Below are 13,131 nucleotides of genomic sequence, written 5' to 3'. Positions count from 1 at the left end.
GGGTTGAAGGTTGGGTGGTTGGGTGTTGTAAAAGGAGGGGTGTGAAGGTTGTTGGAAAAAAAAACCGGGGGTTGTGAAGTATATCCGAAAGGGGGTTGTGGTTGTGCACTTGCACCGCTCGAACCACCACGAGACGGTTGCGAGCCCTGTCCCTTAGTTTTTTTCTTGGCTTCGCGGGGTTGGTTCTCCATTGCTCGGTTTGGCTTTTGTTGTATTTGATAGATTTTTAGAGTATAAAAGTTTGAGAGTGGTGGGTGTGGTAAAAAATTAGTGAAGTTGGTTATTTATATTAGTTTAAATTAAATTTTTTTTTTTAAATTTGACCGTTGGAAAATAAGACCGTTCCTCGATCCATGTGCAATTCAACGCGATGAACCAACCCCGATTCCCCTCCCCGATTTGGGTCTCCGCGGTGATGGCGGCGGTGTTCCCGATCAGGGACTGGGTCACCGAACAAGTCCCCGCATGGTGCCTCGGATACCCTAAGGTGTATACCCAATCTAAATATTTCAGGTTTCGGGTAAACTCACCGGACACCTTTTTGTGGTCCCTAGTCCCTAGATGCCACGAGGACGTCCCTTAATGAGATTGGGATACATTCAACAGGCCCATGGCCCATATTCTTTCCGGCCCAATCTAGTAACGAAGTATGGAACCATCGAGATGCAGATAGCGACTACCCAAATTATTCCCTTCAGGCCAAAATCAAGCTGCAATTCAAATTCTAATCAACAATCAAGTTCAGATTCCAATCACTGATTTGTATATTTATGGGTTATTGATAAAATCAAATAAGTATCAGTTATCCCCAAATTGCAGTTCCTCAAATCGCATAATCTGCAGCTCACCAAAATTCAGGTATTCTTTTTTCGTATTTGTTTGTTTTCATTATCCTTTTTGTTCATATTGAATTTAAGTTAAGTCTTTAGTTATGTTTTGGATATAAATTAGGGGTGCAAACGAGCTCGAGCTCAATCATCGGTTTACTTATGAAAGCTCGAGAGCTCGTCCGAGCTCTGTTTCTAAAGCTCGAGCTTGGCTTGTAGGTAATTTTTCATCCTCGAGCTCGACTTGTTTGGTATTTCCTAATTATCTATATCAATTACAATTATTATTTTATACATACATTATTTTTTTCATAAATTTATAGATATTAATTATTAGTATTTAAATATATTGATAAAAATATATATGAATAGTAGGGCGTTAAAGCTCGTGAGCCGGCTCGAGCTTGGTAAGCGAAACTCGGGATTGGGCTCGTTTATTAGACGAGTTTGTTTTTTAGGCTCGAGCTCGTTTAAGCTCGGCTCGTTCGAGTTTTTTTTTTAGCTGATCTCCAGTAGCTTGGCTCGTTTGCACCCTAGATATAAATAGAAGCAATTCTTTTTGTATATTTTCTTACTTAATATTAAGTCAGGTATATATATTAGCATCCCATCCATCAAATTATGTGAGTGGTTTTTTATATTATAAAAAGTTAAGTGGTGCGGGTGGAGGAGAGTGAAAACGTGACTGTTCATTTTTATATTTGAGGGGATAGTGAGTGGAGGAGAGAGAAAAGATGATGCTAAAGGTATAAAATAGTATTATTTAATTAAAATGAGAGATAAAATGTATTGTTTTTTAGTGTGATTATAGGTAGATTTGGTGGAAAGGATGTGAATGCTCTGATAAGTCTAAGTTATGTTTTGGATATAAGTAGCAGCCATTCTTTTTGTATATTATTACTCAATATAAGTAACTCAAATACTACTACACATGTAGCATATTAACATTGGTAATACTGTTGCTACAAATCTATATCAAATAATCAATTTTGTAGAACTAAAATAGTAATATTGCTTTTGCTTCTTGCTCAAGGTGTTTAGTGTCATGTAAAATGTGTTTTTTACAAAGTAGTTTGTATGTCACAAATTTTGGAAGTCCGATTATTTATTTATTTTTTTTGCTATGATTTAATGTAAATTTTTTACTTGCCTATTCTAACACGATCATTGAAAAGTTCTGAATTCGTCACCGGTAAATACTGTTGGAAAATAAGTGAAAATAGCATTTTTCACAAATATAGGAAAATGATTTTTTCCTATTTTGGACTAGAAATAAATATAATAAAATGAGCGGGTTTTATGTATTTATTTGTGGGTTTGTGTTCTATGTTGGAAGAGCTTCGCAACGAACTAAACCGCGTCCAAAACCGAGCTAAGATGAATGAGATATCGATGCTCAAAGTTGGGTGTTTGGAACATTCAATGTTGAAACTAAAGGGAAAGTAGCACCTTGTCCCACATAGGAGGAGAGATGGAACTTAAATGGGTATTTAAGGTGGAACTCTCCATCCTTATTGTTTCATGGAAGCACACACTAGTGTCCTCGCGAAGGGTGCGGAGCACCCTAACTCGCACTCGCTCGCGCGCGTGGCGTGGGCGATGAGGCGCAATGTGGCGCTTTGATGGCGCACTTTGCACTTCGCACGCTCGCATCGCCGCGAGCCGCTTGAGAGCCGCCTTTATATTTTTGACCGCGCGCGTGTGGTGAAGCACAAGGGTTGCAAGGACCAAGTGGTAGGTGATGCGGCGCATGACGTGGCAGTCATGCGCGCGCGGGTACACGAGGCGCCCGGTTGGGCGCATGGTGCATGGGTCCTGCTGTGCCGTGCGCGGCGCACCAGAGTGAGCCAATGCGGCGCGACTGTGTGGCGCGCACCTATAGACTCACAGGTGACGTGGCGCACGCCGCACCGCCGCATGGCAGTGAGCCAATATGCCGCACCGCGCATGGGCAGTGAGCCAATATGCCGCACCGCGCATGGGCGCGCGCAGAAGTGTGGCGCACGCGCGCATGGCAGTGAGCCAAGATGCCGCACCGCGCATGGGCGCGCGGCGCGCGCAGAAGCTTCCAGCATTGAATGACTAGGCAGTTTCAGTCCAGCTTCGTAACTGACGAGTTAATAGGCTTTGACTGAGAATTAAATAACGTATTAAATTGCATTGAAGACGTTTAATTCAATTTAAACCTCTCATTTAATTCATTTTGACTGTTTCAACCTAGGAGCTGTATAAATACAGCTCCATACCCACTTCAGAAGGACACCAGCAACAACAGCTATATGCAAACAATCTTCTACACTCTTCTGTTCATCTTCTTCTTACAAGCTTCAAGGTAACCTTCGGGTTGTAGGCGAATTCCGGCAGTACCACTGCTCCGGCTGTTGTACCCTGGGAAACAAAACGAGTACTCCTGGGAGACTCGGAATTTGTTTTAAGGGAAGCGTGTGTTCACGTGCCTCAGCCACTCTGCTTCTACTCCTTTCTTGTATTTTGGTTTATTTCAGTTGTATTGTTCTAGTATTTTATTTTTAGCTTTCCTTGTATTGTAATCAGTAATAAAATATTGTTTATTTTATTTATTTATACGAACGGATCCTACAATCTTAAAACAAATTTTTAAAACCGTTCGTGTAATCAAAACCATTCTGTTTGTGATTCAAACCAGTTTTGATTTCACTCAGTTTGTGTTTTAAAAACAGATTTTTTTTTGTTTTCTTCTTCAAAGGAGCGACTTTGGTTGAAAACAATTTTGCTTACATCAGAATTGTCCTATAAATTTGCTAAAACTTTCTGACTTGGTCTTCAAAGTTGGACTTAGAAGCCAATCAGTAAGTTCTAATTATTAAAATTTTCTGTTTTGGTCTTCAAAGTTGGACTTAGAAGCCTAAACAGTAAATTTGTGGTAAAAAAAAAAATTAAAATTTAATTATTTACTTCTGGTTTTTGCGTAAATCAGAATATTTTGACTAAACTTTTAAAATTTTAATTTTTTCAGAATGTCGACCTCAAACAACAACAATACGAATGTTGTAGTTGGAACCCCTGCCAACACTGTGGGAGCGTCCACAGTGGCAAATCATGCTGAAAGACCTGAGAAGTTCTCGGGTCTACACTTCAAGCGGTGGCAACAGAAGATGTTCTTCTACTTGACCACCATGAACCTTGCGAGGTTCTTGACGGAAACCGCTCCCCAACCTGCGGAAGGGGAGACCGACGCTCAGGCTCTGAGCGCGGTAGATGCGTGGAAGCATTCGGATTTCATATGTCGAGGCTATGTACTCAACGGTCTCTCGGATGCACTGTATAATGTGTACTACAATATCAAGACTTCCAAAGAGTTGTGGGAGTCTTTGGAGAAAAAGTACAAAACGGAGGATGCGGGAACAAAGAAATTTGTTGTCGCCCGTTTCTTGGACTTCAAAATGGTTGATAACAAGCCGGTTATGAACCAAGTCCAAGAGTTGCAAATTATACTAAATGACATCCATGCCGAGGGAATGGTACTTAGCGAGACATTTCAAGTGGCAGCCATGATTGAGAAATTACCTCCTGCTTGGTTGGATTTTAAGAATTATCTTAAACACAAGCGGAAGGAAATGTCGGTGGAGGACCTTGTTCTTCGTCTTCGTATAGAAGAGGAGAATAGGATCGCCCTAAAAAACAGCCTTGTGCAGCCTAGTGCTAGTGCAAACGTGGTTGAGCATGGGCAATCCTCTAAAGGCACAAAGGGCAAGGGGAAAAAGGACAAAGGGAAAGGGAAAGCAAAGGCTAGCAACCTTGGACCGAAGAAAGGGGTTGTGAAAAAGAAACCTCAAACGTTCCAAGGGACTTGTTACAACTGTGACGAGCCGGGGCATCGGGCTAACCAATGCAAGAAACCAAAGCGTGAGCGTGCGCACATGGTGGATGAAGACGGAATGCCTTTGGTGGCAATGATTTCCGACAAAAGCGCAATGATGGATGAGGTCAATACGGTGACCAATACTCCAAAAGGTTGGTGGGTTGATACGGGTGCGACCCGTCACGTTTGTGCAGACAAAAGTCTCTTTACCACCTTCAAGGCGCTTTCTGGAGAAGAGAAGCTGTATATGGGAAATGCAGCCACCGCTGACATCATGGGTGAAGGAACAGTGATCTTGAAGTGGACTTCAGGGAAGGAGCTCACTCTAAGCAACGTGTTGTATGTCCCAGACTTGCGCAAGAATCTAGTCTCGGGATGGTTGCTTAACAAGTTTGGATTTCGTTTAGTTTTTGAGAGCGATCAATTTGTACTAACTAAACGAGGAACGTATGTAGGCAAGGGTTATGCCCAAAATGGAATGTTCAAATTGAATGTAATGGCTGTCAAGAACATGAATAAAATTGCTACTACTTCTACTTATATGCTTGAGTTTTCTGAATCGAATAAATGGCATGGTAGATTAGGTCACGTAAATTTTAATTCAATACGCCGTTTAATCAATTTAAATTGTATACCAACATTCCATATTGATTCACACTATAAATGTGAAACATGCGTTGAATCCAAACTTACAAGAACATCATCAAAATCGGTTGAACGAATAACCGAACCGCTTGATTTAATTCACACTGATATTTGTGATTTAAAAGCGGTACCCACAACAGGTGGAAATAAGTACTTCATCACGTTTATTGACGATAGTACTAAATATTGCTATGTATATTTACTAAAAAGTAAAGATGAAGCAATAAGTAAATTTATCTTGTATAAAAATGAAGTTGAGAATCAACTTCAAAAGAAGATAAAAGCTTTGCGAAGCGATCGAGGAGGCGAATATGTTGCACCTTTTGCCGAGTTATGCGCAAAAAGTGGCATTGTACATGAGTGTACACCTCCTTACTCTCCACAATCAAATGGCGTGGCGGAACGAAAGAACCGCACTTTGAAAGAAATGATAAACGCCATGTTGATAAGTTCTGGGGTGAGCCACGAACTGTGGGGGGGAAGCCATTCTCTCGGCTAATTATCTCTTGAACAGGATACCACTCAAAAAGAGAGACGAAACTCCATATGAGTTATGGAAAAGGAAGAAACCTTCATACAAATACTTGAAAGTGTGGGGGTGCCTAGCAAAGGTGACTGTACCACCTCCTAAGGCTCTTAGGATAGGACCCAAAACTGTTGATTGCATATTTATTGGGTATGCACATCAAAGTAGTGCACATCGCTTTCTTGTACATGAGTCCAAGAATCCTGATGTACACGTAAACACTATTATGGAGGTGAATTCTAACGTTGTGTCTTACTTTGAAAATGTGTTTCCTTTGAGAAGACAAACACATGCAACGTCATCAACACCCAATTTTGAAGTAGGTGAAAGTTCATCTACACCAGTTGATGAGGTGGTTCATGATAAGACACATGAACAACCTGAGGTTGAAGAAACCGATCGTAGGCGAAGTAAAAGGCCAAGGGTTGAAAAATCCTTCGGTCCAGACTTCGTTAGCTATATGGTTGAGGGCGAGCCCAATACATATCGCGAAGCGGTTTCCTCTTCAGAAGGACCTCAATGGAAAGAAGCAATAAGAAATGAAATAGATTCTATATTGCAAAATCATACTTGGGAGTTAGTAGATCTTCCACCTGGTTGCAAACCACTTGGATATCGCTGGATATTCAAAAGGAAGATGAAAACTGATGGAAGTATTGATAAGTACAAGGCTAGGTTGGTGATTAAAGGATTTAGACAAAAGGAAGGTCTAGATTACTTTGATACCTACTCTCCTGTGACGCGCATAACCTCGATTAGATTGGTTCTTGCTATAGCGGCTTTAAGAAATTTGGAAGTTCACCAAATGGACGTTAAAACCGCATTTCTAAATGGCGATTTAGAAGAAGAAATTTACATGGAGCAACCTGAAGGTTTCTCCGCCCCAGGTCAAGAGGGTAAAGTATGTAAACTCGTCAAGTCTTTGTATGGCTTGAAGCAAGCACCAAAACAATGGCACCAAAAGTTTGATCATGTCATGATTGACAATGGTTTCAAAATAAATGAGTGCGACAAATGTGTTTATTTCAAAGACACAAATGAAGGTTATGTCATCTTATGCCTTTATGTAGACGATATGCTTATCATTGGGAGTAATGATAAAATTATCAAAGCTACTAAAAGCATGTTGAAAGCGAGATTTGACATGAAAGACATGGGTTTAGCGGATGTGATTCTTGGAGTAAAGATCATAAGAACCCAAGAAGGTCTTGTGTTAAGTCAATCTCACTATGTGGATAAAATTCTTGAAAAATTCAACTCGGGAGATACGAGTGTCGCTCGAACTCCAGTTGATACCTCCCAACATCTCAAGAAGAATAAAGGAGTTGGAGTTGCTCAGTTAGAGTATTCAAGAATTATAGGCAGTCTAATGTATCTAATGACATGTACTAGACCCGACTTGGCTTACGCGGTGAGTAGGCTAAGTAGATACACCAGCAATCCGTGCGCGGATCATTGGAAGGCTATCACGAGGGTGCTTAGATACATACGATACACAAGAGACTATGGACTGCATTATACCCGACAACCAGCAGTGATCGAAGGATACACTGATGCAAACTGGATATCGGATAATAAAGATTCCAAATCAACAAGTGGTTACGTGTTTACACTTGGAGGAGCTGCTATTGCTTGGAAGTCTTCTAAGCAAACGGTCATAGCGAGATCCACAATGGAATCTGAATTTATCGCCTTGGATAAGTCAGGCGAGGAGGCGGAATGGCTACGTCAATTCGTGGAAGATATTCCAAGATGGCCAAAGCCTTTGCCAGCCATATGTGTACATTGTGATAGCCAATCAGCGATTGGTAGAGCTCAAAGCTTGATGTACAATGGCAGATCAAGGCATATGCGACGTAGACATAACACGATACGACAACTACTCTCAACGGGTGTTATCACAATTGATTATGTGAGATCAGCGGATAACATTGCGGACCCGTTTACAAAAGGCTTAAGCAGAGAGTTAGTAGAAACGTCGTCAAGAGGAATGGGACTAAAGCCCGTGGTTAATGGGAATATGAGGGAAACCTAACTTAGTTGACTGGAGATCCCAAGATCTAAGTTCAATAGGACAACTTAATCATATTACCCTATGTTGTCAAAGACGCAAGGCGCAGGCGAGGCGCATCGGCCTCGCCCGGAGCCTAGGCGCAAGGCGCAAAAAAAGCGTGGGCTTTTTAAGAAAAGCGCACATAGAGAAAAAAAATATAAAAAATATGTTATGCTTTGAAAATAAATAAGATTCCACATATAAAATTAAAAAAACTATTATATATGCCATTTAAGATCATATATAATAGTTTTTGCACGCACTCGGTTTCATTTTTTTCAGTTTTCCTGCTTATCCACTGCGCCTCAGCACCGTTTTTGCGCCTAGGCGCGCGCCTTTTTGCGCCTCAGCAGCATTTTTTTCAAAAAAACCCATTTTTGCGCCTAGGCTACCACCAGGCGCTATAGGTGCGCCTCGCTGCGCCCGGGCGCCTAGGCGCGCGCTTTTTGCGCTTTTGACAACATAGATATTACCAAAACGGAGTCACTGTGGGGGAGTACCCTAAACTAAATAAAAGGGAGTTACATATACTTCCTAGTCCATTCCAATCAGTGACATGAAGTGAGGTTAAGCATATTAAGGTTAATGATTTCGGGAAATCAAATAACCATGATGCTTTTAATGATTCATGGGAATCACCTATGTTAGAGAGAAGTGGGGTCGCTTCAAATGGATTTGTGGGGTGCGCAAATCCTAGAGCTCTCGCAGAACCAGGCCAGTGTTCCAGGACCATAATAGGACACGACAATGAGGAGTTGGCCAAACCAGGGAGAGTATTGTGTGAAGTGTATTGTCGTTTACACAAATGGGGGTATGTTCAAGGACATCGCGTCTACACACCGCTAGTAAGCTAAGTGCGCTTCACAAAAGAAGGTTCAAAGGCTTCAACCTACCTATCTTGCAATACTCAACTGTCGAAGTTTATCGTTGAAAAGTGTAAGGAAAAGATCCATTTCCATACATGTGGGGGATTGTTGGAAATTTGATGAAAATAGCATTTTTCATGTGGGGGATTGTTGGAAAATAAGTGAAAATAGCATTTTTCACAAATATAGGAAAATGATTTTTTCCTATTTTGGACTAGAAATAAATATAATAAAATGAGCGGGTTTTATGTATTTATTTGTGGGTTTGTGTTCTATGTTGGAAGAGCTTCGCAACGAACTAAACCGCGTCCAAAACCGAGCTAAGATGAATGAGATATCGATGCTCAAAGTTGGGTGTTTGGAACATTCAATGTTGAAACTAAAGGGAAAGTAGCACCTTGTCCCACATAGGAGGAGAGATGGAACTTAAATGGGTATTTAAGGTGGAACTCTCCATCCTTATTGTTTCATGGAAGCACACACTAGTGTCCTCGCGAAGGGTGCGGAGCACCCTAACTCGCACTCGCACACGCGCGCGTGGCGTGGGCGATGAGGCGCAATGTGGCGCACTTTGCACTTTGCACTTTGCACTTCGCACCGAGCCGCTTGAGAGCCGCCTTTGTATTTTTGACCGCGCGCGGGTACACGAGGCGCCCGGTTGGGCGCATGGTGCATGGGTCCTGCTGTGCCGTGCGCGGCGCACCAGAGTGAGCCAATGCGGCGCGACTGTGTGGCGCGCACGTATAGACTCACAGGTGACGTGGCGCACGCCGCACCGCCGCATGGCAGTGAGCCAATATGCCGCACCGCGCATGGGCGCGCGCAGAAGTGTGGCGCACGCGCGCATGGCAGTGAGCCAAGATGCCGCACCGCGCATGGGCGCGCGGCGCGCGCAGAAGCTTCCAGCATTGAATGACTAGGCAGTTTCAGTCCAGCTTCGTAACTGACGAGTTAATAGGCTTTGACTGAGAATTAAATAACGTATTAAATTGCATTGAAGACGTTTAATGCAATTTAAACCTCTCATTTAATTCATTTTGACTGTTTCAACCTAGGAGCTGTATAAATACAGCTCCATACCCACTTCAGAAGGACACCAGCAACAACAGCTATATGCAAACAATCTTCTACACTCTTCTGTTCATCTTCTTCTTACAAGCTTCAAGGTAACCTTCGGGTTGTAGGCGAATTCCGGCAGTACCACTGCTCCGGCTGTTGTACCCTGGGAAACAAAACGAGTACTCCTGGGAGACTCGGAATTTGTTTTAAGGGAAGCGTGTGTTCACGTGCCTCAGCCACTCTGCTTCTACTCCTTTCTTGTATTTTGGTTTATTTCAGTTGTATTGTTCTAGTATTTTATTTTTAGCTTTCCTTGTATTGTAATCAGTAATAAAATATTGTTTATTTTATTTATTTATGCGAACGGATCCTACAAATACTGTGTTATTGTAGATAATGATTCATATGTATAAATTGTTTACGAAGAGTGGGTTTTAGAAGCTAGAACATCATCTGGAATTGAAGAAAAAAAAATACAAATGAAGGTGGTGGTAAGAGAATCGACGATGGTGAGACCAGCGGAGGAGACACCGGCGGTAAACCTATGGAACTCTTGCCTTGATCTCACTGCTTTGAACTTTCATACGCTATCGGTGTATTTTTACCGGCCTAATGGTGCCCCCAACTTCTTTGATACGGAAGTGATGAAGGATGCTTTGAGCAGGGTTTTGGTTGCGTTTTACCCAATGGCAGGCCGATTTAAACACGGCCAAGATGGCCGGATTGAGATCGATTGTCGAGGACAAGGGGCGTTGTTTTTGGAAGCTGAGTCCGATGGCGTTATCGATGATTTCGGTGACTTTTCACCCACATTGGAGTACTCGAAACTTGTTCCGGTGGTCGATAATTTGCTGGGATTTGAATCATATCCGCTGCTCGTCTTGCAGGTATGAAACATAATTACATATGTCAAAATTATTTCTACTTATATCTGACATGTATACCGTCTTTTGAGCAGGTAACTTGCTTCAAATGTGGTGGGGTTTCACTAGGACTTGGTTTCGACCATCGTGTCGCGGATGGATGGTCTGCGATGCACTTCATGAACACATGGTCCGATATGGCTCGTGGCCTTGACATCACTCTCCCACCCTTCATAAACCGGACCCTCCTTCGTGCACGGGACCCACCACGACCCGTTTTTGAGCACATCGAATACCACCCAGGTCCAACACCACTCCAAGCCCCCTTAGATAAAACCAAAACCAGCTTCTCAATGTTCAAGTTAACGCGAAACCAACTCGATCTACTCAAAGCAAAATCAAAGGAAGACGGTAACACGATCCGCTACAGCTCTTTTGAAATTCTCTCGGCCCATATTTGGAAGTGCGTGTGTAAAGCCCGTGGTCTGCCAGACGATGTGGAAACTAGGCTCCACTTTTCTGTCGATGGGCGTGCCCGCTTACAACCGCCACTTCCACCCGGCTATTTCGGGAATGTTATCTTCAGAGGTGCTGTTATACTGACAGCGAGCGACATTCATTCGAAACCTACATGGTACGCTGCAAGTAGAATCCATGATGCATTAGCGAGGATGAATAACGATTATCTAAGGTCAGCAATAGATTATCTGGAACAACGCCATTGTCAAAAGCCGGAGGTTAATTATAGCTACACAAATCTTATAATAACTAGTTGGGTTGGGATCCCGATTCACAATGCGGACTTTGGATGGGGCCGGCCTGTATTCATGGGGCGAATAGGGATCCCATCACCAGGTAGGTGTTATGTGTTACCGAGCCCGATAAATGATGGGAGCTTATCGATCATCATTGGGTTGGAAGCTGAACAAATGAAGCTTTTCAGCAAGTTGTTGTATGCAACAGTAAACGATCGCTTTATCAGTAGTTTATAGTTTTCAGCAAGTTGTATGCAACAATATCCATATTATACGTGGTTTTGGGTTTATTTTCCGGGTCTAAATTACTTTCACTACTACTTGGAATATATATAGTTTTATTATAGAAATTTTTGGGTATATACGTTTTCAACCCCCCCCTCCCCGCGTTTTCGAGGGCAAGCTTCGCCTCTGGGTGTGACATTTTTTTCTTATACATGATATGCTTAACTAAGGAAAAAAAATACGATGGTTCCTACCCGGTTCCGGTTCTAAAAAACTGGCTTTGTGCACGTCTACTACTATTTACCCTAACTGTTCACAAAAGCATCATCGTACGATATGAGACATTTTTTCTTATACATGCTTAATTAAGAAAAAAAAAACTACGTTGGTGTAATTGATAATTCAGATGTATAGATTGTTGGACTAATCTTGAAAACCAGGGGTATAAGAAAGAGTTCGAATTGGGTAATAAGTCTTTGTCTCTTTGAGATTGTTAAGACTTTTATTTGGTTAATAATTGTTTAGTTTGAATTTTAAATAAAGGGTTCAATTATTTGGTTTATTTAATTGGTATTTATATAAGATAGGTTTGGTTTATTATAAAAAAATAGGCTCTTTGTAATCACTTATTTGGGGTTGCTTTAGTTTATAATAAAAAAAAGTTAAATGAGTTCCTTCATGTCAACTTAGATACAAAATAAAAACAAAAACATGATAAAAAGGAGAGTAAATTGTTAAAATCGTTCTTAAGGTTTGGACATATTTGTTAGTTTTATTGAAAACAACTTTTTTGTATCGTAATATCCTTCACTTTTGGGATTTTTTGTCATTTTCAACCAAACATCTAATTTGGGTTATTTTTTTGACAGATATTTGGATGAAAACCGCAAAAAATCCCAAACATCAGAGACGATTTTGGCAACAAAAAAAAAAAAAAAAATAGACGTTTGGATGAAAATGACAAATTAGCCCAAAAGTAAAGGGCAATACGATACAAAAAAAAAATTTGTTTTGGATGAAACAGACTAACATGTCCAAACCTCATGAACGATTTTAAGAATTTACTCTAAAAAGGAACTTGTATGACAAAATTACACCATGATATATATATTCACACCCCCCCCACACACACACATATATATATATATATATATATATATATATATATATATATATAGGGGAATGTTCAAATGAAAACCACTAGTTATTGTGAAAACTAGAAAACTAACTAAAACCCACTAAAAAGGAGGGGGGAAGACTTTTAATAAAGGAGGGGTAAAATTGGAACAAAAAATATATAACTTTTCAAACATTTTCCATTTCTCCATACGTTATCATTTTAAAACAAAAATGGCACCATAAGATCACAAATTTTCTTATCTTTCATTCAAGTATATTCGAGCATATTTTTTATGACATAAAAAAAGATTTATGGTGTCGTCTTGTTTTCAATACTATTATTATAGTAGTG

The 13,131-nt window shown here is 41.0% G+C and overlaps 1 protein-coding gene across 6 annotated transcripts; it reads left to right on the top strand.

The window, feature by feature from the left end:
* The first annotated feature begins 637 nt into the window (after positions 1-637).
* LOC110941920 (shikimate O-hydroxycinnamoyltransferase) lies at positions 638-11,752 on the top strand. Of its 6 annotated transcripts, XM_035990292.1 has the most exons (4): positions 696-858; positions 952-1,046; positions 10,244-10,704; positions 10,776-11,752. In XM_035990292.1, exons 3-4 carry the CDS (start codon positions 10,297-10,299, stop codon positions 11,670-11,672), a joined length of 1,305 nt encoding a protein of 434 aa, XP_035846185.1. In that variant the 5' UTR covers positions 696-858; positions 952-1,046; positions 10,244-10,296; the 3' UTR covers positions 11,673-11,752. The 6 variants fall into 6 exon arrangements, with proteins under 6 accessions (XP_022039303.1, XP_022039304.1, XP_022039302.1 ...); XM_022183611.2 differs by lacking the exon at positions 952-1,046 and having other exon boundaries at positions 638-858; positions 10,256-10,704; XM_022183612.2 differs by lacking the exon at positions 952-1,046 and having other exon boundaries at positions 639-858; positions 10,303-10,704.
* The last annotated feature ends 1,379 nt before the right edge of the window (positions 11,753-13,131 follow it).

Source organism: Helianthus annuus, chromosome 5, assembly GCF_002127325.2.
Source record: "Helianthus annuus cultivar XRQ/B chromosome 5, HanXRQr2.0-SUNRISE, whole genome shotgun sequence".
In the NCBI taxonomy this organism is placed as follows: domain Eukaryota; kingdom Viridiplantae; phylum Streptophyta; class Magnoliopsida; order Asterales; family Asteraceae; genus Helianthus; species Helianthus annuus.
This window is presented reverse-complemented; position numbering and strand designations above follow the sequence as displayed.

Excerpts from the sequence above, each read along its gene's own strand:
- LOC110941920 (XM_022183611.2), top strand. The coding sequence starts at position 10,297 with ATGAAGGTGGTGGTAAGAGAATCGACGATGGTGAGACCAGCGGAGGAG. Across the intron at positions 10,705-10,775 it reads ATCCGCTGCTCGTCTTGCAG|GTAACTTGCTTCAAATGTGG; the intron begins GTATGAAACATA and ends TCTTTTGAGCAG.